The sequence below is a fragment of the Opisthocomus hoazin genome, chromosome 2, assembly GCF_030867145.1.
Source record: "Opisthocomus hoazin isolate bOpiHoa1 chromosome 2, bOpiHoa1.hap1, whole genome shotgun sequence".
In the NCBI taxonomy this organism is placed as follows: Eukaryota; Metazoa; Chordata; class Aves; order Opisthocomiformes; family Opisthocomidae; genus Opisthocomus; species Opisthocomus hoazin.
Window position 1 is genome coordinate 131,971,787 of NC_134415.1, and position 25,015 is coordinate 131,996,801.

Below are 25,015 nucleotides of genomic sequence, written 5' to 3' on the forward strand. Positions count from 1 at the left end.
GTGGGATTTACCTGTGCCAGCCCAGCCCAGCCTGTCTTCCTGACCTTTGCCAGCTGAGAAGCAACACCCAGGACGGCAGTCACCAAGCAGAGGTGCCTGTGGCCCTGGGAAAGGGATCTGTGGCGAGAGGGAAGGGTCTAATCAGGGCATGTTATTGAGGGGAAGATGACAGGGGGCTCCCCAATTGAAGAAAGATGAGGAGCTACTGGAGAGAGTCCAGTGCAGGGCTACGAGGATGAGGAGGGGACTGGAGCATCTCTCCTCCGAGGAGAGGCTGAGGGAGCTGGGCTTGTTCAGCCTGGAGAAGAGAAGGCTGCGAGGGGACCTTCGAAATGCCTCTAAATATCTGCAGGGTGGGGGTCAGGAGGACGGGGCCAGACTCTTTGCAGTGGTGCCCAGCGCCAGGACAAGGGGCAACGGGCACAAACTGAAGCCTGGGAAGTTCCAGCTGAACCCGAGGAAGAACTTCTTCCCTCTGAGGGTGCCGGAGCCCTGGCCCAGGCTGCCCAGAGGGGCTGTGGAGTCTCCTTCTCTGGAGATATTCCAGACCCCCCTGGACAAGGTCCTCTGCAGCCTGCTCTGGGTGACCCTGCTTGGGCAGGAGGTTGGGCTGGGTGACCCACAGAGGGCCCTTCCAGCCCCGACCATGCTGGGATTCTGTGATAAGGCAACTGGATGAACTGGAGCTTCGTTTCCAGCACGAGGGAGCTGAGTTGATGTCAGAATGAGATGCCAGCTTTAGGGAATTGTCTCTCTTCTTTCTTTTCCCACTTGGCTGCTTCTCGGGAGAAGCGTCCGTGTTACCGTGACGTCCCTCGCTGCCGATCGCTGCGATGAAGAAGCGAGGCCGTGTTGTCACGCTGGGCCGATTGTCTCCTGAAGTTCAGAGCCAAGCTTCTGCTTTCAGCTGAATTCTCAGAAAATTGCTTCTCACTAATTTAGCGAGATATTCAAGCTGCTCTCTGCTTCCCCTTCCTCATCCCTCTTGAAGGCTGGCTGGCAGTCGTTTCTCTCCGACATTCAAGGTCCTGTGCAGCCTGCTGTAGGTGACCCTGCTTCGGCAGGGGGGTTGGACTAGATGACCCACAGAGGTCCCTTCCAACCCCTACTATTCTGTGATTCTGTGATTCTGTGATCCGCAAGGCTTTTCTCTTTGAAGAGCATGATCAGACAGGCTCAGGGGTTGTTAGAAACAGTGCTCCTTCCCGTCTCGTGCTCGGCAGTTCCTCCTCATTTCACTCTGCTCTGTAGGTCCCTGTTTCACCGAATCGCAGGTTGGAAGGGACCTCTGGGCAGACCCGCACTCCGTGTCCAACCCTGTGCTCCATCGACTGCTCTCTGCCCAGCCTCCGTCCTTCCATGCCTAATGATTTTCTGCTTCTCATCTCCGAATTCCCCATGCTCCTGCTCCCACCAGCCTTCCCCCACCTTTACACTCATTCCCCTCTGTCTCTGCTCTCTGCCTTCTCCGGCCCCCAGCTTTCTGACGCCGAGATGTCTGCATCCCCAGCACCCTTGTTCCAGCGCTGTCGCTGAATGGCAGGCACTATGGCACAGCTGGTGAGTTCCAAAATTCACAGAATCACAGAATCGCAGGCTGGCAGGGGTTGGAAGGACCCTCTGTGGGTCACCCAGCCCAACGCCCTGCCCAAGCAGGGTCACCTACAGCAGGCTGTAGAGGACCTTGTCCAGGCGGGGCTGGAATATCTCCAGAGAAGGAGACTCCACAGCCTCCCTGGGCAGCCTGGGCCAGGGCTCCGTCACCCTCAGAGGGAAGAAGTTCTTCCTCGGGTTCAGCTGGAGCTTCCCAGGCTTCAGTTTGTGCCCGTTGCCCCTTGTCCTGTCGCTGGGCACCACTGCAAAGAGTCTGGCCCCGTCCTCCTGACCCCCACCCTGCAGATATTTAGAGGCATTTCGAAGGTCCCCTCGCAGCCTTCTCTTCTCCAGGCTGAACAAGCCCAGCTCCCTCAGCCTCTCCTCGTAGGAGAGATGCTCCAGTCCCCTCCTCATCCTCGCAGCCCTGCGCTGGACTCTCTCCAGTAGCTCCTCATCTTTCTTGAACTGGGGAGCCCAGCACTGGACACAGCACTGCAGATGGGGTCTCCCCAGGGCAGAGCAGAGGGGGAGGAGAACCTCCCTCGCCCTGCTGCCCACACTCCTCCTCATGCACCCCAGGATCCCATTGGCCTTCTTGGCACCCAGGGCACGCTGCTGGCTCCTGGTCACCCTGTCGTCCCCCAGCACTCCCAGTCCCTCTCCACAGAGCTGCTCTCCAGCAGCTCAGCCCCAGCCTGTACTGGTGCCTGGGGTTGTTCCTCCCCAGGGGCAGGACCCTGCCCTTGCCCTGGTTGAACCTCATCAGGTTCCTCTCTGCCCAACTCTCCAGCCTGTCCAGGTCTCGCTGGATGGCAGCACAGCCTGCTGGTGTACCCACCACTCCTCCCAGTTTGGTGCCATCAGCAAACTGGCCGAGGGTACGCTCTAACTCTTCATCCAGGTCGTTGATGAAGAAGTTAAAATTCAGACAGTGGTCCCAGTTTCACTGCTGGTCTCATTACTTTTGGGAAGACAATCAGAAACCCTGAAAGAGAAACGGGGATCCCCGTGGAGGCCCTGATGTCTGCCCAGCAAACCTGCTTGGACTTAGCAGGTCTGCAGCTCTCTGCAGGGCCAAAAGCCGTTTCTGATGGTCGTCAGCTTCCATGGCAACAGCTCTCCTCCCTCTGTCCCGCAGCAGAGCATCGAGGCGTAGCACAGTGAACTGGTTGCCTTCCAGGAAAAAGGTGTTGTAGAGCACACCGTAACGTTGGAGTGTTCTGACGAACCTGCCGAAGGCTCACCCTGGCTTTGGGGCCAATTAGGAACGTTGCACGCCTAACCCTGTGCTTAAATTTTAGTTCCAGTGGAATTGTGCCATTTTGACCAAATATCACATCTCCCACCTCTTCCTAAACGTGGTTGCCACCGTGGTCAGGAAGAGTTGTAAAAAGGAGATGGAATGAGCAAATACAGATAGCGGGGAGGAGACATCCGTGCTGTGAGTGGAGTAGCAGGGAAAACAAAAACTGTTGAGGGGAACAAGAATGAAAGAAAGCTTTCATATTTTTAATTATGTCTGCGACCCACGTTACGTGCTCGCGTGCACTGGAGAAGACAGCTGGCTGGATTCAGCCCTCCTGTCTTAAGCACCGAGTAATTATAATATTACTGGAGGGAAAAGAGAAGGTTTCTAAGTGAGCCTGGAACACCGTGCTGCCGCAACACTGATAAGCAGTATCACGTCCTTTCAGAAACAAGGATCAGGATTTAGTTAAAACTGTAAAATACAGCTGAATAATACGGTGTACGTGGGCGTGCCGTCACCGCCCAGTGCAGTGAGTGACGGATGGCTGCGTTCCTTACGATCCTGTGGAAAAATCCCGAGTTAGAGGTTTGTGGTACCTGAACCCAAATTGGCAGAGAGGTGTCAGTGCTCGTCCTGCTGGAAAGGTGAAACAGTCATGGGAGAAACCCCCTTTGTTACAGTGAGTGTGTGCGGATGGAAAAACCCACCACACCGAGACTCTGGGATTTATAAACCTGATCCAGGAAGACGGGTGGTTTCTCACCCGTCGCTGGAAGAGGCGGGCACTACTCCGGTTCTTCGCTCTCCAATCCACTCACCTTCGTCTCATCCTTACCCAGCTTGAGTGGCCATCCCAGTGCCATCAGGATTCGGAGAATCCCGGAGTCCCAGCCCTGTTGGGGTTGGAAGGGAGCTCTGAGGTTCCTCCAGCACAACCCCTGCTCAGGTGGGGTCACCCAGCGCCAGTTGCCCAGGACCGTGTCTGGACAGCCTCTGGATATCCCTGAGGAGGGAGACTCCACAGCTGCTCTGGGCACCCTGTGGCAGTGCTCGGTCACCCTCATGGAGTCACAGAATCATTAAGGTTGGAGAAGACCTCTAAGATCATCAAGTCCAACCGTCACCCCAACACCCCCATGCCTGCTAAACCATGTCCCCAGGTGCCACAACCACACGGTGTTTGAACCCCTCCAGGGATGGGGACTCCCCCACTGCCCTGGGCAGCCTGGGCCAAGGCCTGACCACTCTTGCAGGAAAGAACTTTTTCCTGATCTCCAACCTGAACCTCCCCTGACACAACTTGAGGCCATCGCCTCTCGTCCTATCGCTGGTTACCTGGGAGCAGAGCCCAACCCCCCCTCACTACCCCCTCCTGTCAGGGAGCTGCAGAGAGCGATGAGGTCCCCCCTCAGCCTCCTCTTCTCCAGCCTGAGCAGCCCCAGCTCCCTCAGCCGCTCCCCATCAGACTTGTTCTCCAGCCCCCTCCCCAGCCTCGCTGCCCTGCTCTGGACACGCTCCAGCCCCTCCAGGTCCTTCTTGGAGTGAGGGGCCCAAAGCTGAGCCCAGCACTCGAGCTGTGGCCTCACCAGTGCCCAGCACAGGGGCACGATCCCTGCCCCAGTCCTGCTGGCCACCCCATTGCTGGTCCAAGCCAGGATGGTGTTGGCCTTCTTGAAGCAAGTAGGACAACGAGAAACAACGGGCACAAGTTGAGTGGTAGAAGGGAAAAGGGGACATAAGGGAAAGCTTTCTCCCCATGAGGACAGTCCAGCGGTGGAGCAGGGGCCTGGAGAGGTTGTGCCTTCTCCATCCCTGGACATTTTCAAGACGTGGCTGGCCAGAGCCCTGAGCGAGCTGGTGGAGGCCAAGCCGCCCTGCCCTGAGCTGGAGATTGGACTGGAGACCCCCCGAGGTCCTACCCCACCAGAATTACTCCATGGTTATGCCAGCACCCAGTGCAAATGTATATTAAAGAAACCCCCAGATGTTTAGAACGGAGAACAGAAGTGCGGGGCTGAGAGGGAATGTGAAAAGCGATATCTAATGAATAATCATTTCCTCCTCTTCCCACCCACGCCCCAGCCACCCCGCAGGCACTGCACGGCCGAGACCTGAGCTGACACAGGGAACAAAAGCAGGATTATTTTACCTGAGCCGGGAGAAACGCAGCGATTAAATGGCGTGCGGAGTAGTGAACAGAATACACCAAACCTTGGAGATCTGGCGTGATTTGCGTGGGGGTGGGTGGGATTCACACACCCCCCTGAACGGGCTTCACTGCCCAGCGCTTTCTTGACGTGCACTGTTGCCTGCTGTTCGTCACCAAACCACAGAAGAATTTGCAAAAGCTGTCTTGAACTTGTTTATGGATTTTTGTCACTCATATGTACGCCAGGTCTCGCTTTTTATCTATTTTTTTAAAAGCACTTGACCTCAGTAACAGGAGGCCAGTTGTGCATTGCACAGGAGACTGCCTCTTACTCATTTTCGATTTTGCTGTGTTCCACTTTGCCAAAATGCTTTTTTTCACCTGTGGTAGAAGTGGCTGACTAGGAACTGCTTAATTAATTGGAAAACAGGAATCTAACGTGTCCGCTCGTTACCTGTGCCCTTCCGTTGTCCGTCTCCCCCACTCGTGCCTCTACAGCCTGAAAGTCCATTTGTCTGCTGTTTTCCTCGTGTGGGGGGCTCTGCAGGTTCCGGCGTATTTTTATTCTCTCTCCTGGTTCTAACCACGTTATTGTCGTTATTATTGTCGTCGTTATTGGGGAGTTTCGTTGTTTTGTTGTTGGTTTTTGAAGGTAGCGCTGATCTCCAGTTACCAGTCCCACTCACGGGTGTGTACGCAGCGTAATCTTTCCCCTTAGTTCCTACTTTGAAATCCCGCGGCATACTTGATCTGTCGTAATTTTTTCTGCTGTGAAGTTTATTTGGGCTTGGATTCCGTTTTTTGAAAACAGACGCTTTGGTTTGGGCAAAAGCTTCTTGCTTCCTTGCCTTCGTCCTTGGTGCCTGCTGGGCTGTGGTATTGTTGCTTGAACAGCCTTTCCTGAAATGAAGGATTTTGTTTTCTTCCCCTTGGTGTTTTAGTCTTCGTTACTCTCCTAATTAAAAAAGTCTTTCCTAGTGGGTAGCATCTCTGCTGAAGGTTTTTAGTAAGCTGCTACTTGCTTCTCCAGGAGACGGGAATGAATTCCTGGGTGTCCTGGGGGACGACAGGGTGACCATGAGCCAGCAGCGTGCCCTGGGTGCCAAGAAGGCCGATGGGATCCTGGGGTGCATGAGGAGGAGTGTGGGCAGCAGGGCGAGGGAGGTTCTCCTCCCCCTCTGCTCTGCGCTGGTGAGGCCCCATCTGCAGTGCTGTGTCCAGTGCTGGGCTCCCCAGTTCAAGAAAGATGAGGAGCTACTGGAGAGAGTCCAGCGGAGGGCTGTGAGGATGAGGAGGGGCCTGGAGCATCTCTCCTACGAGGAGAGGCTGAGGGAGCTGGGCTTGTTCAGCCTGGAGAAGAGAAGGCTGCGAGGGGACCTTCGAAATGCCTCTAAATATCTGCAGGGTGGGGGTCAGGAGGATGGGGCCAGACTCTTTGCAGTGGTGCCCAGTGACAGGACAAGGGGCAATGGGCACAAGCTGAGGCACAGGAAGTTCCAGCTGAACCCGAGGAAGAACTTCTTCCCTCTGAGGGTGCCGGAGCCCTGGCCCAGGCTGCCCAGGGAGGTTGTGGAGTCTCCTTCTCTGGAGATATTCCAGCCCCGCCTGGACAAGGTCCTCTGCAGCCTGCTGTGGGTGACCCTGCTTCGGCAGGAGGGTTGGACTGGGTGACCCACAGAGGTCCCTTCCAACCCCTACTATTCTGTGATTCTGTGATTCTGTGATTCCACAACGGTACTTTTACTTTGAAGTTATTTATGTAATTACTCCTGGAAGCAGCTCAGGATCTGGAATCCTTTCTCTTTGCCTTCTCTTTTTTTTCATGGAACGACACAGCTGGAGGTGTTCTGCAACCGTTAGCTTTTGCTTTAGACGCAGAGGTAGGAGATCCCCCACGGCAGGGGGTTGGGGCGCGGCGAGGTCACTTCCAGCCCAAACCCGTCCGTGATGCCGCGGCGTGTGGCTGCGTGTAGCCGTGCGCCGAAACGGGCAGGGTCCGTGTCCCACGCGAGCAGACTGCCTGGGGGAAGTCCTTCTGAACTTCTGACGTAGTTAAAATCAGAATCCAGCTACCGATGGCTGTAAAACAGACGGTTTGCATGGTGCGCTGTTAATGTCTAAGAATATTTTGAATTTCTTTTCGGTCACGTTCTTCTGTCCTCTTCCCCAGGCCTTGAAACAGCAGCAGCAAAAGCAGCAGCAGCAGCAATGCAGAGCAGGCATGCCCGTCTCGTCCAGCCAGCACGTCCTGCTGAAGGCCGTCAAGGCAGCCGCTGCCTCCACCCCGGCGAAACCCGGTACGTGGCCGGGACTCCTGCGCGGGCTGTTACTGTCGCATCGCTTTGACGTGCCCTGTGTTGCTCCTGGGGGAGGAGAGAAGACAGTGCTCTTTTCATAGGGCATTCTTTTTGTTGCTGAAATAGTCCAGCTTCTGTTTGCCCGGCTTTGATTTTATCAGGAGTGCATTCGGGTAAGAACAGATCTAGCGTGGACCTTCCCGTGCCAGTGCCTGGTTAAACAGCTGCTTTGCGAGACGGACGTCTGCCCCTCAGCTGCCTGGGCACATGCTCAGGTCCTGCTCACGGCTCAGCACGTCAGGGGGTGTTTCTTCTTGTGTTGATTTCTTTCACAGAATCACAGCCTCACAGCATGGTGGGGTTGGCAGGGACCTCTGTGGGTCACCCAGCCCAAGCCCCTGCCCAAGCAGGGTCACCCAGAGCAGGGGGCACAGCACTGCGGCCAGGCGGGGCTGGAATATCTCCAGAGAAGGAGACTCCACAGCCTCCCTGGGCAGCCTGGGCCAGGGCTCTGGCACCCTCAGAGGGAAGAAGTTCTTCCTCATGTTCAGTGTTCAGCTGCAGTTGGCTGGTCAGGTTAAGAAGTTTCCTGGAGCCATCAGAAGCTGGGCCCAGGAGCACCCTTGAGAGCTCACCTAGTCCAGGTCGGTTCCTCAGGGCTGGGTCTGTGGTGCGTTCCCGATGGATGTTTGCTTCGGTCTGTTCTCAGAGATGGCATTGGTGCAAAGACCAAGAACTCCCAGCCAGTCTTGCCCTTCCTGCTTTGGTAACGTTATCCTTAAAATGTTGTTCTTAGCCTCTAGTCAGGATCTTTTCTGGCTTCAAACCCAAGATTTGCTGTCCTGTCCGCCGTGGACACAGAGTGCAGGTGATTTGATTTCTTCTCCCTGCTGCCTTTTACATAACTGGAGGTGTTTCCTCATCTCACGCTGATTTTCTTTAGCATAAAATTCTTTCTGTGTTTTAGTGTGTTTGTTTATTCTCCCTTTCCAAATAGCTCTAAACAAATCCAAACCCAAACTAGACCGATCTGTCCTGCTTGCTTTCCCCTCTACACTGCCCTGGGGAGGCCCCATCTGCAGTGCTGTGTTCAGTGCTGGGCTCCCCAGTTCAAGAAAGATGAGGAGCTGCTGGAGAGAGTCCAGCGGAGGGCTGCGAGGATGAGGAGGGGACTGGAGCATCTCCCCTATGAGGAGAGGCTGAGGGAGCTGGGCTTGTTCAGCCTGAAGAAGAGAAGGCTGCGAGGGGACCTTATAAATGCTTACAAATATCTGCAGGGTGGGGGTCAGGAGGACGGGGCCAGACTCTTTCCAGTGGTGCCCAGTGACAGGACAAGGGGCAACGGGCACAAACTGAAGCCTGGGAAGTTCCAGCTGAACCCGAGGAAGAACTTCTTCCCTCTGAGGGTGACGGAGCCCTGGCCCAGGCTGCCCAGAGGGGCTGTGGAGTCTCCTTCTCTGGAGATATTCCAGCCCCGCCTGGACACGGTGCTGTGCCCCCTGCTCTGGGTGACCCTGCTTGGGCAGGGGGTTGGGCTGGGTGACCCACAGAGGTCCCTGCCAACCCTGACCATTCTGGGATTCTGTGATTCTGTGAAATGCAGTGCCAGGTGTGTGAAGTCTTTAGCATAAAGCGATAGTTTAAAAGCCTTTTGCAATTTTCCTGCTAGCTGGGATTAAACCTGAAGGGTTCGTTAGCACAGCAGGCGGAGATCGTTCCTGGAGGAGCCCGGCTCCGGAGCCCCCTGCCCCAGGAGCGACTGCGTCTGCGCTTAGGGGCGTAGCAACAGGGGAGACCTAAGAGGGACTGGAGCAGGTGGGATATTTTGTGAGATTGTTAGCTAGCATAGAGTAATTATTAAAATAGACTAATGGCCTAAGTAATCCACACTCGTGTTACTGAGAGTACTTAAAGTGTTGTTTGGTGTCTTTGTTTCTCGTGATTCTGATGAGGCTTTTGCCCTTCCTGGCTGTGGCCAGGATCCTGCCGCTGCTGGCCTGTGGTCTGGCCCATGTCACGCCTCCGGGGCAGGAGGTCATGGCATATCGGTTTCTGTCCTTACTTTGGTTTCGCACATCCCAAACTATTGCCACATCCATTTTCATCATGGGTGAACTGTTTTCTTCTGGCATCTCCATTTGATTTTTGTCATCGTTTGGTTTCCTCTCTGACTTCCCCATGTTTTGCTGCTGCGTTACGGCCGCGAGGGATTTGTACTTTCTGCACGTCAGCTTATCCAGCCTTTCCAGTGCTGCTCTGAAGATGTTAGAATCCTGGGACCGTGCATGGTGGTAGGACCTCGGGGGGTCTCCAGTCCAACCTCCAGCTCAGGGCAGGGCGGCTTGGCCTCCACCAGCTCGCTCAGGGCTCTGGCCAGCCGCATCTTGGAAACCTCCAAGGATGGAGGAGGCACAACCTCTCTGGGCCCCTGCTCCTCATGGGGAGGACGTTTTTCCTTATATCCTGGCTGACTCTTGCCTGTTTGTTCATGTCCTCCTGCCTTGCACCACTGTGACAGGCCTGGCTCCACGTTCCTGCTGGCCTCCCATTAGGAACAGAATGGTGACTGCCAGGTGTCCCTCGACCTCTTTTCTTCTGCAGCCTGAACAAGCCCCAGTCCCTCAGCCTCTCCTCACAGGGCAAGCGCTGCAGTCCCCTGAGCATCTCGGTGGCCCTCAGCCCGCTCCTGGTTGTTGATGTCTTCCTTGCATTAGAGGCACCAGAGCAGGACAGAGAACTGACATGTGGTCTAACAAGCGCTTAGCCAAGGGGGATCATCGCTTCCCTTGGTCTGTTGGCTGTGGTCCTGCAGCCCAGGATGCCGTGGGTGCCAGGGCACAAGTTCAGCTTGTGTCTGCCAGGACCCCCAGGTCCCCTCCAGCAGAGCTGCCCCCAGCCTGTGTTGCTGCCAGGGGCTTTTCCTTCCCGGGGGCAGGACGTTGCATTTGTCCTTGCAAGGTACTTGCTGGCCTGATCCTCCAGCCTGGCTTGGTCCCGCTGGTGGCAGCTCTGCCCTCGAGCAGAGTGACCGCTCCCCGCAAATTTGGCGTTGCCTGCACACTTCAGCGAGTGCTCCGTTGCCATCCCCAAATAAAAGTGCGGCGCAGGACCGGTGCCCCGAGGCACTCGCTCGTTACCAGCCTCCACGCAGAGTACAGAGTGTGGTTCTTCAGCGCTGGCCACCTCACCCGCCGCTCGCCCGTCTGGTTGTCCACCACCCAGACCCCAGCGTCCCAGCTCACATACGGTATTGTGGGGCAGGAACTCAAATGCCTTGCGAAAGTCGAGATGAATGACAGGCGTCTCTCTTCTCCCATCCACAAGCCCAGTAATTTGATCACAGAATCAATCAGGCTCGTCAGGCCTGATTTACCCGTGGTAAATCCATGCTAACTGCTTCCAGTCACCATCATCTCCTTTGTGTGACCAGAAATGTGCTCCAAGAGGAGTCACTCCATGATTTTCCCAGGGAGAAAAGTGAGGCTGACAAGTCTGTCTGCTCTCAGGTTGTCTTTTGGGCCCTTTTTAAAGGCGGGTGCAACGTTTGCCTTTCTTGGTTGTGGGGAACCTCCCACGATCTTCATTTCTTTTCCAAGCTGGTAGAGAGGGGCCTTGTAAGGACACTGGTGGGCTGCCCCAGGACCCTTGGATTCAACTCATGTTGTCCCACACGCTCGTATGGGCAGTGCCACCCTCTTTGACTCATCTTCTTCACTGTCTTTGCTGAATCACAGAATCACAGAATAGTAGGGGTTGGAAGGGACCTCTGTGGGTCATCTAGTCCAACCCTCCTGCCCAAGCAGGGTCACCTACAGCAGGCTGCACAGGACCTTGTCCAGGCAGGTCTTGAATATCTCCAGAGAAGGAGACTCCACAGCCTCCCTGGGCAGCCTGGGCCAGGGCTCCGTCACCCTCAGAGGGAAGAAGTTCTTCCTCGGGTTCAGCTGGAACTTCCTGTGCCTCAGTTTGTGCCCGTTGCCCCTTGTCCTGAAGAGTTGGTATCTACCCGTGCCAGCATCCAGCCACATCAGCTTTCCCACCTTACAGACTGCGAGGGACGGAAGGAAGTTACGGGTGAAACTGCTCTCACGTGTGGTCTCAGGAGGGCCGTGTTCCTCAGCCTTTGCTGGGAGCTGCTTCGACGGATCTAGGGTAGGAGCAGCGTCTGTTGATGCAGCCCCCCGTTACTCTGAACACTGGTTACTGTGAAAGCCGCTGAGCGTTACTGCAGCAGGGGTGGCTTTTGTCAGTTTTTCATCAGCTTCCACGGAGTCCGTTCTTCCCCTCCTGCTTCTCCCTTCCTTCCCCTGCTCTAGAGCAGCTCTGCGGAGAGGGACCTGGGTGTCCTGGTGGACGACAGGTTAACCATGAGCCAGCAGCGTGCCCTGGGTGCCAAGAAAGCCAATGGGATCCTGGGGTGCATCAAGAAGAGTGTGGGCAGCAGGGCGAGGGAGGTTCTCCTTCCCCTCTGCTCTGCCCTGGGGAGGCCTCATCTGGAGTACTGTGTCCAGTTCTGGGCTCCCCAGTTCAAGAAAGATGAAGAGCTACTGGAGAGAGTCCAGCGGAGGGCTACGAGGATGGTGAGGGGACTGGAGCATCTCCCCTACGAGGAGAGGCTGAGGGAACGGGGCTTGTTCAGCCTGAAGAAGAGAAGGCTGCGAGGGGACCTTATAAATGCCTACAAGTATCTGAAGGGTGGGGGTCAGGAGGATGGGGCCAGACTCTTTTCAGTGGTGCCCAGCGACAGGACAAGGGGCAATGGGCACAAACTGAGGCACAGGAAGTTCCGTCTGAACATGAGGAGGAACTTCTTCGCTCTGAGGGTGACGGAGCCCTGGAACAGGCTGCCCAGGGAGGCTGTGGAGTCTCCTTCTCTGGAGATATTCAAGACCCGCCTGGACGGGGTCCTGTGCAGCCTGCTGTAGGTGACCCTGCTTGGGCAGGGGGGTTGGACTGGGTGACCCACAGAGGTCCCTTCCAACCCCTACTATTCTGTGATTCTGTGATTCTGTGACTCCTCTCCTCGTGATAGTACACAGAAGGAAGGGGACAGGAACCAGGCGGAGAGGAGGGTGAGAGAGGCAGCTGGGCAGCAAAGCTGGCGCAGACGGGGTGGAGGAGCTGGTCAGTGCAAGTGTGATCAGAGCCAGCGTTCGTTTCGTTTGTGACTTCATCTCGTGTGTTGTGGAATTGCTCTTCTGGGACTTCAGTGTCTTCCCATACTTGAGTGAGTACCTGTTGCTACACATAAACTCAGAGCAGGGGGAGGACCAGCTCATGCTCGTCTCGCTAAAGAAGAGGAGGGAAAGGAAGGCAGGGAGGCTCAAGGGAAGAAGGCAGAAGAGATCCCGCTATCCAAAAGAGAGGGTGGGTGGCAGTGGTTTGTAAGGAGAAATCACAGTAGTGAAATCTGCCTGGTTTGGCCAGGCAGTGACTTTGGAGGAGGACACGAAAATATCTCTTGAGTGTTTGAAAGAAGAGGAGGAATTACTGAGGGTGATCTAAAAGAACAAAAGCTACAATAGTAGGTTAAAAATTTAGAAAGTACACATAAAGTATGACGAGATTTTTCCTGACAGTGAACTCTAACCGAAGCTAAAGCTGCCTCTGAAGGGAAGGTTTAACAAGATCGTTACTGGATTGGATATGGGTGAGAAATAAGGTGGGGCTGCCTGGGAAAGAGACTCAGACGGTCCGTGAAAGGGCGTCCGGTCTGCACTGTGTGGTGGTCTGGCAGCTGCCCCGGGGTCCGCTGCTTTCCCCCGGGGGGGAAGCGAGCGCTGCAGCAGACAGGCATGGAAGTGGCCTAGAAGGGCTGGTCCCAGAGCTGCTAGGATTAGCATATGCACGTTAAAGAATCTTTCCTTCGGTCCAAACAGATGTCTCGTGTTATATTCCTTTGTACATCCCTGTGTTTAAATGTTCCAATTTCCTGTGCAGCTTGGGAAGGAAAGCAGTCGGATGGACAGTCCAGCAGCCCTCAGAACTCCACCTCCAGCTCCTCTCCCTCTGTTAAGCTTGATAACTCCTTGCCAGGGCTGGGGAAGAAACCGTTCCAGAGATCTGACAGACTCCATGCAAGTAAGACATTTATTTTTCTGCTTTACAGAGATTTGGTTGCTGTGATGACAGAACAAAAGCCTAAATAGCTGAATTGACTAAAGTGTGTAATGAATTCCGTTGCTAAAGCGACTCGTGGACAACTCTGGAGGGTACTGCTAGTACGCTGTGTGAATTAGGATCAATAATTCAAACCTGACAGATGCAAAAAAGCCTCTTCTCGTTTCTGATCATCAGGGGTTTCTGCCTGTGAATTCGCAGCTTGCTGTTTGAGAAGCAACAAAGTGCTCGCGTTACTTAGCAGGCTTTGTAACGTGCTTCAGACACGTTGGTAGCATTAAAAAGAAGAAGGAAATTCATTCCCAGATCTTGGTACTTCAGGCCCTGCTGCTGTCTGGCATCCTTCCCTCTCACTGGGGTTAGGTCTGTCTCAGCCTTCCGTGGGTGCCTGCACACGTGCCGATGATGGAGCTGACCTCGGTGAGCGTGAGGACGTGCTGAGGTCTCTCTCTGTTCCAATCATCCTAGCTTTTCTTCATCACTGGTGAAAACAGGCACTTTTCAGGGCATGTTTCATTTAGAATCGTAGAACCATTTGTCCCATGGAATCAATCTGTCCCCTCTAATTAGGGAATTCTGCACCTTAAGTAGATTATAAAGCTGCAGAGTCATTTTCTGAATGACTTCCAATCAAGCAAACTTCCCCTAACGAAACAAGCCTCCACAGCATTTATTTTGTTAGGTACCGTTACCTTAAAAATGACTGCTGTCAGCCCTGAAGCTGGGGCAGCGGGGTCTGTCTGAATATTAACCCATTTTGCTAATATAATGTACTTTGACTCTAAGCTTCAAAACAGACGGCGTTTTGCCAGGAACAGACAGTGGATGAGTCCAACGGCAGTGGGAGTACGCCGTGCAAATGCTTTCTTCCTTATTCTGCTCTGAATTTGCAGCACAGACATGAAGCTGGCTGCAGCAGCAGGGTTCAGGCTGGGCCTGCTGGCCCTCAAACACAGAAAGAGAACAGAATGGTTGCTTGTTTTTACGGCTTTGCCTAGTGTCCTGGGTTCTACACAAGCACAATGAATTTTCTGACAGGCTTTTGCTGAGAACAAAGTAGGAAAGTCCAGGAAGAAATCCCAAAGAACAAGCTGACCTTAACTAGAGGCTTAAAATAGAAAACAGACGTGGGTTCTAGAAACCCTCCTGAAAAAGACTCCTTGCCAGTGCCCAGGGAGCCGGGATTCCCACAGCAGTGAGGTGAACTGACACAGCGTATTAGGTATTGGGGTTGGACGGGGTGACCCACAGAGGTCCCTTCCAGCCCCTGCCATTCTGTGATTCTGTGATTCTGTGACTCTGTGATTCCGTGTGTGGAAATGGGGCTGGACAGGACCTCCCACGTTTTCTTTTCAACTGTGTGCACAAAGGTAGAACGCATATTCCAAGTCAAGCTTTGAAATGGGTTGCTAAGGCGGCGCGTTGAAAACCTCAGGCCCAGTGAGCTGCAGGGGAGCCTTCAGCCCTCTGGGCGAGGAGAGGCTGAGGGAGCTGGGCTTGTTCAGCCTGAAGAAGAGAAGGCTGCGAGGGGACCTAATAAATGCTTACAAATATCTGCAGGGTGGGGGTCAGGAGGATGGGGCCAAGCTCTTTTCAGTGGTGCCCAGCGACAGGACAAGGGGCAATGGGCACAAACTGAAGCCTGGGAAGTTCCGTCTGAACCCGAGGAAGAACTTCTTCCCTCTGAGGGTGATGGAGCCCTGGCCCAGGCTGCCCAGAGGGGCTGTGGAGTCTCCTTCTCTGGAGATATTCCAGCCCCGCCTGGACAAGGTCCTGTGCAGCCTGCTCTGGGTGACCCTGCTTCAGCAGGAGGGTTGGACTAGATGACCCACAGAGGTCCCTTCCAACCCCTACTATTCTGTGATTCTGTGATTCTGTGATTCTGTGATTCTGTGACCCACGTCTCTGTGGTTCGTTGCAGGGCAGCTGAAGAGAGCGAAGTGCGCGGAAATCGATGTGGAGACTCCCGACTCCATCCTGGTGAACACCAACCTGCGGGCCCTGATCAACAAGCACACGTTCTCTGTGCTGCCCGCGGAATGCCAGCAGCGCCTGCTGCTGCTGCTGCCGGAGGTGGACAGGCAGGTACGTCGCGGCGTCTGTCGCGCCGAGACGCCGGGCTGGTGGGCGCCGGGGGGGGAGCGTCTCCAGAAGCGACGCAGACGGCAGCTCCGAACACCACGCCTGTGTCTGACGGGACAGACTTTTTTCTTCTGTGCACAGTGTAAAAAACATTTGGAAAATCCTTCAGCCATTCGCTTGGGTGTGTGTTGCTACCCGGAAAAAGGAATTCAGGTTTGATAAATTGGTGGCTTAATTCTGCTGAATCAGCTCCGTCTTCCCAGCTGTTTCTGTTACACTGGACTTGAAGAGGGCCGGGAGCGGGGGGAATGCCGCGGTTTCGGCATCTTCCTCTCTCCTGCCCTCTCCCAGACTCTTCGGTGCGGGATTAACCCTGTGGCCCTTTAGGCTGGGGCCTTCCCACAGAACACCTGAGCGGGTTCTCCTTCTCTGTGGAGTGGAGTCTCCTTCTCTGGAGATATTCCAGCCCCGCCTGGACAAGGTCCTGTGCAGCCTGCTGTAGGTGACCCTGCTTCGGCAGGGGGGTTGGACTAGATGACCCACAGAGGTGCCTTCCAACCCCAACCATTCTGTGATTCTGTGATTCTGTGGATGCGGCCATTTAGCTCCAGCCTCTTCTGTCCCTTGCTGCCTTGTCATACTGCTGTCACGTGCCGAGCCTGGCGGAGGGAAAACTGCCTGGGCTTTCCGCTGCGTATTCACGCTGTCCAGATCGCAGAGAAGGCTCGACCTGCTCCAGAGAGCTCCTGTCCCCAGCTGAAACACGCAGTAGGTGAAAGGCACCAAGCAGGCAGCGTGACCTTTGGAGGCAGGTTGTTTTTGTGGATTGTCCGTCTGAGCCCTCTTTGCGTGTGAAGAGAGGGATTTGGAAGAGCTGAGAAGTGCTCAGTGGGGAGGAACGGGTTCATCTGTTCTGGGGGTGGCACAGAAGGAACGGTGAAGGCTTTCGCTGAGCACTGAACAGTTGGTGGTGACTGGAACAACTAACATGAGAGACCAGGGGGTGAGAACTCAGCCCTCGGTATCGAACCAACAGCTGAGAGAACCTTCTGGTAAGACAGTTCTTCCAGCTCAGCTGGATCTGATGAGTGTCATCCTAAGGGGCAGATAAAAGAACTGCCTGAAGCAATCCCAACATCAGAGCAGTTTTCGTCAGCAGCTTCTGGAAGCCAGGGGTGATACTGAGAGAGGAGAAAAGAACAAATGTTGCTCTTGCATGTAAGAGGAGGAAAAACCAACGAGTTCAGAAGTGAAGTTCACTCTGTTTATGCTCAATACCGGAGAAGTTCGGGACGGGATGAGGGTGCTTCCTGCCTTTCCCCTTACTCGTCGGCTGTGTTGTCTCCAGCGTTCCTACCCCAGCTGGCTGGGAGCTTCCGAGCAGAGCGGGATCCTGCGCTTTGCTTCCTCTTCAGCTGTAGGGGTGTTAATTCAGATGCCTTAACGTAAGTGCCTAGAGCCATTTTAGATGTTCTTCAGATATCAAAGCTGGCTTCAAGATGCCGCTCCAAATGGAAGTCTTCTGCATGTCCTGTCCCCGATCTGCATGTCCCTTGAGGACATTTTGCTGTGTGGTGTTCAGATCAGTACTAGATTCCTGTGATTACACGCCTGCCAGGAGCTGGCATCTCAGCTCGTTACTCTGGGCTCCCTTTACAGCAAATGGAAATCCAGGTGGTGCCATCAAGAGCCGGTGACCAAACACCGGTGTCTGCTTCAAGACGAGGTGAACCTTGTGCCCACCTCCATGCACTCCGTTGCCTCGGTCACTATGAACTGTGAAGGGACACCAGTTTAGACGTCGACACCTCTAGCACGGGCATCCACGTCGAGTGAAGTCACCTCCATCTTCGCCGCGGCGCTGCTCTCGTGGTTCTCACAGAATGTGAACGCGTCCAGGTCTGACAGCGTTACAGAGGATGCTCTGCTGAACGGATGATTCGGCCGAAGTTAGGAGGAGTTCCACCATTCTGTGTTGCCTCATAAACTCTAATCTTCAATCAGCGTTCATCGGGGACTTGTTAGCCCAAGGCTGATCCGATAAATATTTGAAGGAATTGTTTTGTAAATCCTGTGGTCTTTGTAATAATTAGGTGTGTGTCAAAATACGATGTGGTGGAGTCTGCAGCTGGAGTTTACTGGCAAGAACCTCACAGCAGACGGCAAGACATTTCTGTCCTGACTTTTAATTGTCCTTAAATTGAATTAGAATTTGACTGAGAAGAAATTTTGACTAGCTGGATAATATTGCTTGGCTCCTCAGAGGACATCTCCCGGAGCAGCCCACCACATCAAGTGCTTTAAAAAACGTCAGGCTTTGCTGCAGGAAACAGGAGAAGAGGTGAAGGCGTGGGACGTGGCAGTGGTGAGGGAGAGAGGAACCTGATGAGGTTCAACAAAGCCAAATGCAGGGTCCTGCACCTGGGGAGGAACAACCTCATGCACCAGTACAGGCTTGGGGTGGACCTGCTGGAGAGCAGCTCTGCGGAGAGGGACCTGGGTGTCCTGGTGGACGACAGGTTAACCATGAGCCAGCAGTGTGCCCTGGGTGCCAAGAAAGCCAATGGGATCCTGGGGTGCATCAAGAAGAGTGTGGCCAGCAGGACGAGGGAGGTTCTCCTTCCCCTCTACACTGCCCTGGTGAGGCCTCATCTGCAGTACTGTGTCCAGTTCTGGGCTCCCCAGTTCAAGAAAGATGAAGAGCTACTAGAGAGAGTCCAGCGGAGGGCTACGAGGATGATGAGGGGACTGGAACATCTCCCCTACGAGGAGAGGCTGAGGGAGCTGGGCTTGTTCAGCCTGAAGAAGAGAAGGCTGCGAGGGGACCTAATAAATGCCTACAAATATCTGCAGGGTGGGTGTCAGGAGGATGGGGCCAAGCTCTTTTCAGTGGTGCCCAGTGACAGGACAAGGGGCAATGGGCACAAACTGAGGCACAGGAAGTTCCGTCTGAACATGAGGAAGAACTTCTTCCCTCTGAGGGTGACGGAGCCCTGGAACAGGCTGCCCAGGGAGGTTGTGGAGTCTCCTTCTCTGGAGATATTCCAGCCCCGCCTGGACAAGGTCCTGTGCAGCCTGCTGTAGGTGACCCTGCTTCGGCAGGAGGGTTGGACTGGGTGATCCACAGAGGTCCCTTCCAACCCCGACTATTCTGTGATTCTGTGATTCTGTGCTGTGTTTCGCTTGGCGGTGGCTCAGACTGAGCTGTTACGGCCGGTGCTCCTGAGGAGCAGAAGGTGGGCACTCGAGGCATGGCCCCGGCAGCTCTCTGACCTCCAGCACGAGGAGCAGGCAGCACCGAACATGAGGTAGAGGATAGTCCTGTGAATTCTGCTCCCTGTGGGTGATCAATAGAGATTTGGACTAGAAAATGAATCTCTGCTTTTGTAGTCCCTATAATGGCTGCTTCTAACTTCAAACTTAAAAATCTTTAACTAAATCTCCTAAAAAACCTTCTCTTAGGTCACTTCCATCATTTTAACTACCTCCATCACAAGTGCTGCCTCAGGAGAAGCAGTGCTTCTGTCAGATCCTGCACCGCTGGACGTCTGCGGCACAGATCTCCCCGTGCAATCAGACGTGTCCTGCATTTGGGCAGTTGGATTTGGCTTGTTCTGGGTTATTATTTATGCAATAAATGGAAGCACATCAGTTTTGCCCACTGCCCGTTTTTGCGGCTTACTGAATGTGTATTTTTGTGTTTCTGGTAGAGCAATTCCACGTTTACTTCTGTGGGATAAAGAGCAAAAGCAAGCCTCATATTTGTTTTATTACCCTGGTTATCATTTCCCACCATGCTGCGTTCTAGTCTTAGCCTCATGCTCTCTCGTTTATGTCCTGCAGCAGGACTGCCCTAGTTGGTTAACCGTATTTCGAAGACAAAATGAGTTTTAAGCTTCATTTGTCCCTGTTTTTCCTGCAGCATCCGTGGTTATGATTCGATATATTTCAGAGTTCCTTTTCTATGATACCTTTTACGTCCTTGCTTTTCCTTCATGCACTTTCTCATGCTGCCCAGAAGACAGCAGAGCTGGTGCTTTGGATGGGCGTTTAGATGACATCTCGCATTCATTTGGCAGGGCAAAAGGCATCTGAAGATTTCAGAGCCTGTGCTGTTCTGTCTCCTTGGGCTTCTCCGTGCCGCCTGTTCCATCTGCTGCTCACGTGCATTTGGGCAGCAGCAGGACTGTACAGGACCGGGCTGAAGCAAGGATGAGGAGGATTTACCACAGCCTCGGCTAAGCACAGCCCTAAGGCAGCTGGTTATCTTCTTCTGAGTTAGAGACAGGTTCCAGAGAGATTTATGGCAGTGTTGGGACTCCTGCTCTGTTTTCAGATCCCATGTGACGACATGTGACAGTTGTCTTTCCAGCTCGTTAACGCTGTTGGCCTTGCCGTGTGTTGCAGGTTGGGGCGGATGGTTTGCTGAAGCTGAGTGGCTCTGCGCTCAACAACGAGTTCTTCACTTCAGCTGCCCAAGGCTGGAAGGAGAGGCTGTCAGAAGGTAAAACTTCCCCAGACAATGAAGGAAAATGCTAGCAGGCTTTCAGCTAGTGAACATTTTGAGGAACGTGTAACAGGTGTTTGATGGAGAAGCTGAAGCACTGGCGTGACTTACCAGGTGAAGACAGCTGTAGTCAGTACGGCCCACAAGAGCAAATGCAAGCCTGGAGCTGTGTAAACTCCAGGTCATAGAGGGGGCTGCGGCAAGGAGTTCTCTTTTGAACTTCACATGTGGGAAAGTGAGCAAGTCTCTCGAAGAAATGAGAAAAGCATTGAGTCTCCTTCTCTGGAGATATTCAAGACCCACCTGGACAAGGCCCTCTGCAGCCTGCTCTGGGTGACCCTGCTTCGGCAGGAGGGTTGGACTGGGTGACCCACAGAGGTCCCTGCCAACCCCGACCATGCTGGGACTCTGTGATTCTGTGAAGCAGGAAAAATGCGTTTAAGATCTCGGTGAGATGACAGTAGAGCTGTGTTATTGTCAAGCTGTGGTAGCTAAGTGTAGCCCGCTGCTAAGATCAGGAGAGAAGGTAAATTGCATTCCCAGAGCAATCTACTTCGTCTAGCCACCGTTGATATGGTCAGTCCTTTGAGCCATAGTTTTTTGTATAGTGTAAAGACACCCATTTACTAATCTACAGGACTCCTGCACCTTCAGCAATCGTTTGCATCTTGAACGCAGAGGTGCTGAATTCCATGACCTGCCCAAATCCCATCACCAGAAGTGCTCTCGCTCGTTGTGGGCAGGGTCCATTTCCTCCACAGACCTGAACCACGCAGCCTTTCACAAGAGCTTTTCTGAAGCCTGTAGCACCAGTGGTGACTCCCTTTAAGAAGAAGGGAATATCATTGACTCATGCCCAGACAATTGACTCTTAAGAGGTTTTTCCACAGAGAATGTATCCAGTTCCATATGAATGACCCTTTATATTTCGTGGATTCTGGGTCAGTCTGTGCCAGTAAACAGAACTCAGGTCTCTGTAGTGTTTAATTGTTAAACCTACTCCCAGTTTTGGCCCCCATCATTTAGTGTTTTCCCTTCAGTGCGTCTTGGAAGACCTTTTGTCCGTCCATGTCTACGCATCTAGAGGGTGCAGCTACGTTTACACCAAGACTTTCTCACCAGAGTAAAACTCCTGTAGAGCCTGCTGCGATGCTAAAGCTTGCAACGATCAGGGTGAAGTCTGGAGACCCCCACTGACATTCGCACTGAGCGCTGTGTCTCTGCTCGGGTATCAAAGCACGCTGCCACTGTGGGCAGAGCAGTCCTGTAGGCTTTCTTCGGCTGCTCGTCAAGGTGCTGGCGATTCGTAACAGAATCACAGAATCACAGAATAGTAGGGGTTGGAAGGGACCTCTGTGGGTCACCCAGCCCAACCCCCTGCCCAAGCAGGGTCACCCAGAGCAGGCTGCACAGGACCTTGTCCAGGCGGGTCTTGAATATCTCCAGAGAAGGAGACTCCACAACCTGCCTGGCCAGCCTGGGCCAGGGCTCCGTCACCCTCAGAGGGAAGAAGTTCTTCCTCGTGTTCAGACGGAAACAACGCTGTCTGGGGTCATCCACAGTGTTATTGGGCATATGCAGGCCTGGTCAGCCTCCATGTCATCACTGGGACAGTCACGGAGCGAGCCCTCCTGGAGCAGGTCTCTGGGCACGTGAAGAAGGTGGTGATTGGAAACAGCCAGCATGGTTTCACCAGGGGTAAATCATGCCTGAGCAGCCTGACTGCATTAAAAAGGACTGAGTTTGTGAACAAGAGGAGCGTGGTGGGCATCGTTTGCCTCAGCCTAAGCAAAGCTTTTGATGGCCGTCTCCCACAGCGCTTGGGTATCCGCGCTGGGACACTAGGCTCTAGATGGGTGGACAAGCTGTGAGCTGGAGGTTGGACTTAGGAGACCTCCTGAGGTCCCCATCAACCCTTAGGTAGACGTTCATAAGTAAATTACTTCCACTTGACTGCGAGCTGCCCCGTGGGCAGTGCAAGCTTGGGGCGATGCGGACGCGTGCTTTTAGCTGAGATCTCCCAGCTGGGAGACAAAGGTGGCATAGCCACGGAATGAAGGTCCAAGGATTCGCCAGCACCACAGAGACTATTTCCAAAGAACAAATTTTGCACCCTGCTGCTGAATTACTGTAAGCAAAGGCAGGCATTCTGCTGTTTTCAGTGCAACAGACGTTCTAGGTTCATTTACCTGACCAAGTTTATACAAAAGTGGAAAATAAAGTCGAGGTACCAGAGATTGTGGTTTGGTCCTGATTCGAAGATCCGGTAAGAAAAACCTAACAGCACAATGTACACTGCTCAGCAGGGATTCTTTATTGCGGCGCCGGGCACACGGGGGATTTCTCCTCCAAACGTGCACGCCAGACACCCTGTTGCTTCAGGTTAAATACAATCACACAGGTCATTATTCATTATATTTCTAGGAACTAATTAGCATATGTAAATATCTTTCACGCATGTCTGTTAGTATCTTTGGGTGGTCTTCGGGGGTCCCAAGATGAAGGCCCATCCTCTTCATCACGCTGTTCACTGATTGACATTTGTTTCTGCGCAAGCTCAGTTCTAGCATCACGTCCATCATGTCCTTCAGGTTGTTTTGCTCCAGTCTTGTTGCTCTCTTGGTGCCTCCTGATCTCTGTAGCTTGGCGCATTTGCCCTCCCAAGGCTGAGCTGTCTGGAGTAGAGTTATTTAGGAGTCTCTTTTATCCCACAATTATCCCAATTATTTGCTGAGAATCAAGACCACTTTTGTTTCACTTAATTATTTTGTCTAACGACTAAGTGATAGCTTGTGCCCATGTCCTTCCACTACATTCCTTAATGAGAGAACAGGGATTAGTGGAACAGTTATATTGTTAGATCACTATGCATGCAGAAATACAAGTTACAGTACTAAAGACTACTAAAAACTAGAAAATATTAAGGCTTTTTGTTATAGTTTCACATTTCTTACAATCCCCTCTATCAGTCCCTCTGTACTTGCCGCAATAAGAGGATGACTCCTGATTTAATACTGGCGAGTATCGGTGTACTAAAAAGGGGCACACTCTTAGTTTCCTTTGGATGTATTTTGATAACTGCATGGAGAACAAACTCAGCAAGAATTCCTTAGGATTCCCTTACTTGACGGGAGAAAATTATTGAGAAAGAAACTGTGCAGTGATGGAAGTACCCAATTTCTGTTGCTCTCTTTAAGGAATCCCCTCTCTTTGGTAACTGCAGCGTTAGAAAAGCTCTGATTCTAGTAACTGTCTCCTCCAGAGCTAAAGAGCAGAAGCAAAACGCTGTGTGAGCTAGAGAAGCCGGGAGAATGAAGGAAGTCTTGCGGCTCGAGCTCACATGTCTGTTGTCAAAGCACTGCAGCTGTGCCAAAACCCCAAGCTTTCTTGTTTTTAAATGATGAACTCTTAAAGAATTAACATACGGTCCTAGAAACCGTCATGGTTCGAAGCTGCGCCGGGGAGGGTTCAGACTTGCCATTAGGAAACATTTCCTACCAGCCGCAGTGCGTGGAGGTGTGAAATGCGCCCTTCAGATGCGTGAGAGGGTTTTTTGAGTTTCCCACCTGCCTGCGACAGAAAAGCATCCGATGCCAGAAATGTTTTCTGTCATTTGTGCGGGGCAAGAAGCCTTTGCTGCTCTTGCAGGCGTGTTTCCCCGCAGCCGGCCAGGGCTGTCGCTTCAGGGTGCCATATTGCCTTGCCATCTGCACGGGCAGTGTCTTCGGAGCCTTCAGAAAATGGCAGTCCCGCAGTGCACACCTACATACAACATACGTTTGTGTATAGATATGTATTCCTTTAATAAGCGCCGTTTCACATAACGCGTCTGTCGGCAGCCGGAGTGGACGCTGGCAGGGAAGGGAGCTGTGACTGTCGGGCGTGAAGCTGTCGCCCACCCACGGCGAGGAGCAGGCAGCAGAGAAGCACCTCGCAGCTCAGGAGCGATGCCCGCAGGCAGGGCGACAGTGTCACCGCCTCTGCCGGGGACTCCTGTGCTTATCCCGATCCGCTTCATCCGTCGCCTTTTTTGAAGGTATCCCTCATTGCGTTTTGCAGGTGAGTTCACACCAGAAATGCAGCTGAGAATACGGCAAGAAATAGAAAAGGAAAAGAAGGTTGAGCTGTGGAAGGAACATTTTTTTGAGAGCTACTACGGTCAGAGGTAAGACATTCCGCTGTCGTCGTTACTCCCGCACTGCCTGTCCAGACGTAGCGGGTGCCGCATTTGTAGCGTTGCTGTGCATCGATAAATGTTACTTTTCGTTAGCCCTGGAACCTAAAGAAAGTCTCTGCCTTCGTCTGGCTGCCACAGAACTGCGAAAAGCCCAGGTGAGCTGGGTCAGCAGCGATGCGTTTGCTGTCAGGGTTTCTAACGCTTTAACCGGCGTGGTACCGTCTTCCATAGGCGAGGGTGTCTTTCAGAGTTTGCATTTAGCTCTCCGCACGCCGCGCTACGGCAGTCTGAGACGCTCCCCTCCTGCGGTTCTTCCAGTGTCGGGATCCTGGTGATCAGCGGGGGTGCGGTGGCTGAGCGTGCTCTGCCTTGCACTAGGTCACCTGCTGCGTGAAGTCTTGAGTATCTCTCCAGTCAGACACGTATTGGGTTAAGGGCCCGAGTCTGCAAGTCTTTTATTCTCCGTTTCTCTTCGCTTCAGGATTTTCCCATCCTTTTGGGCTATGGGGAGGATTTCAGGTTTCTGTGCGAATAACTACGAAGAAACCTGAAAACCAACAGATGCGTGTAACGAACTCGTGAGGAATTGTTATCCTGCGTCGTGACTGTTAGCGCTTACGCTTGTCCTGGGACTGTCCGCCAGTTTCCCTCCCTTTCAGCCACGATGTTTGAACCCTCTAGAGCATTTGGATTATGGCAAGCCCTATTTTTACCGTTCCGTGGTCTGATAGTTTGGGGTTTCGTGGGTGAGGAGGAGGCTGGTGTGGGGGTGTCCATCTGGCAGGCTGCGGTACTGAGCAGAGGAACACCAGGCCGAGAACGCAAGGGGTCTGCTGGC

General features: G+C 53.4%; 1 protein-coding gene across 2 annotated transcripts in view; it reads left to right on the forward strand.

The window, feature by feature from the left end:
- The window catches only part of ASXL2 (ASXL transcriptional regulator 2), a 113,413-nt gene that overhangs the window by 78,925 nt on the left and 9,473 nt on the right, over positions 1-25,015 (forward strand). For both annotated transcript variants that reach the window (XM_075415132.1, XM_075415131.1), the window contains 5 exons: positions 7,165-7,291; positions 13,232-13,372; positions 15,333-15,496; positions 19,901-19,997; positions 24,060-24,165. In XM_075415132.1, coding sequence (XP_075271247.1) covers positions 7,165-7,291; positions 13,232-13,372; positions 15,333-15,496; positions 19,901-19,997; positions 24,060-24,165 — 635 coding nt within the window. The remainder of the gene's footprint in view (positions 1-7,164; positions 7,292-13,231; positions 13,373-15,332; positions 15,497-19,900; positions 19,998-24,059; positions 24,166-25,015) is intronic.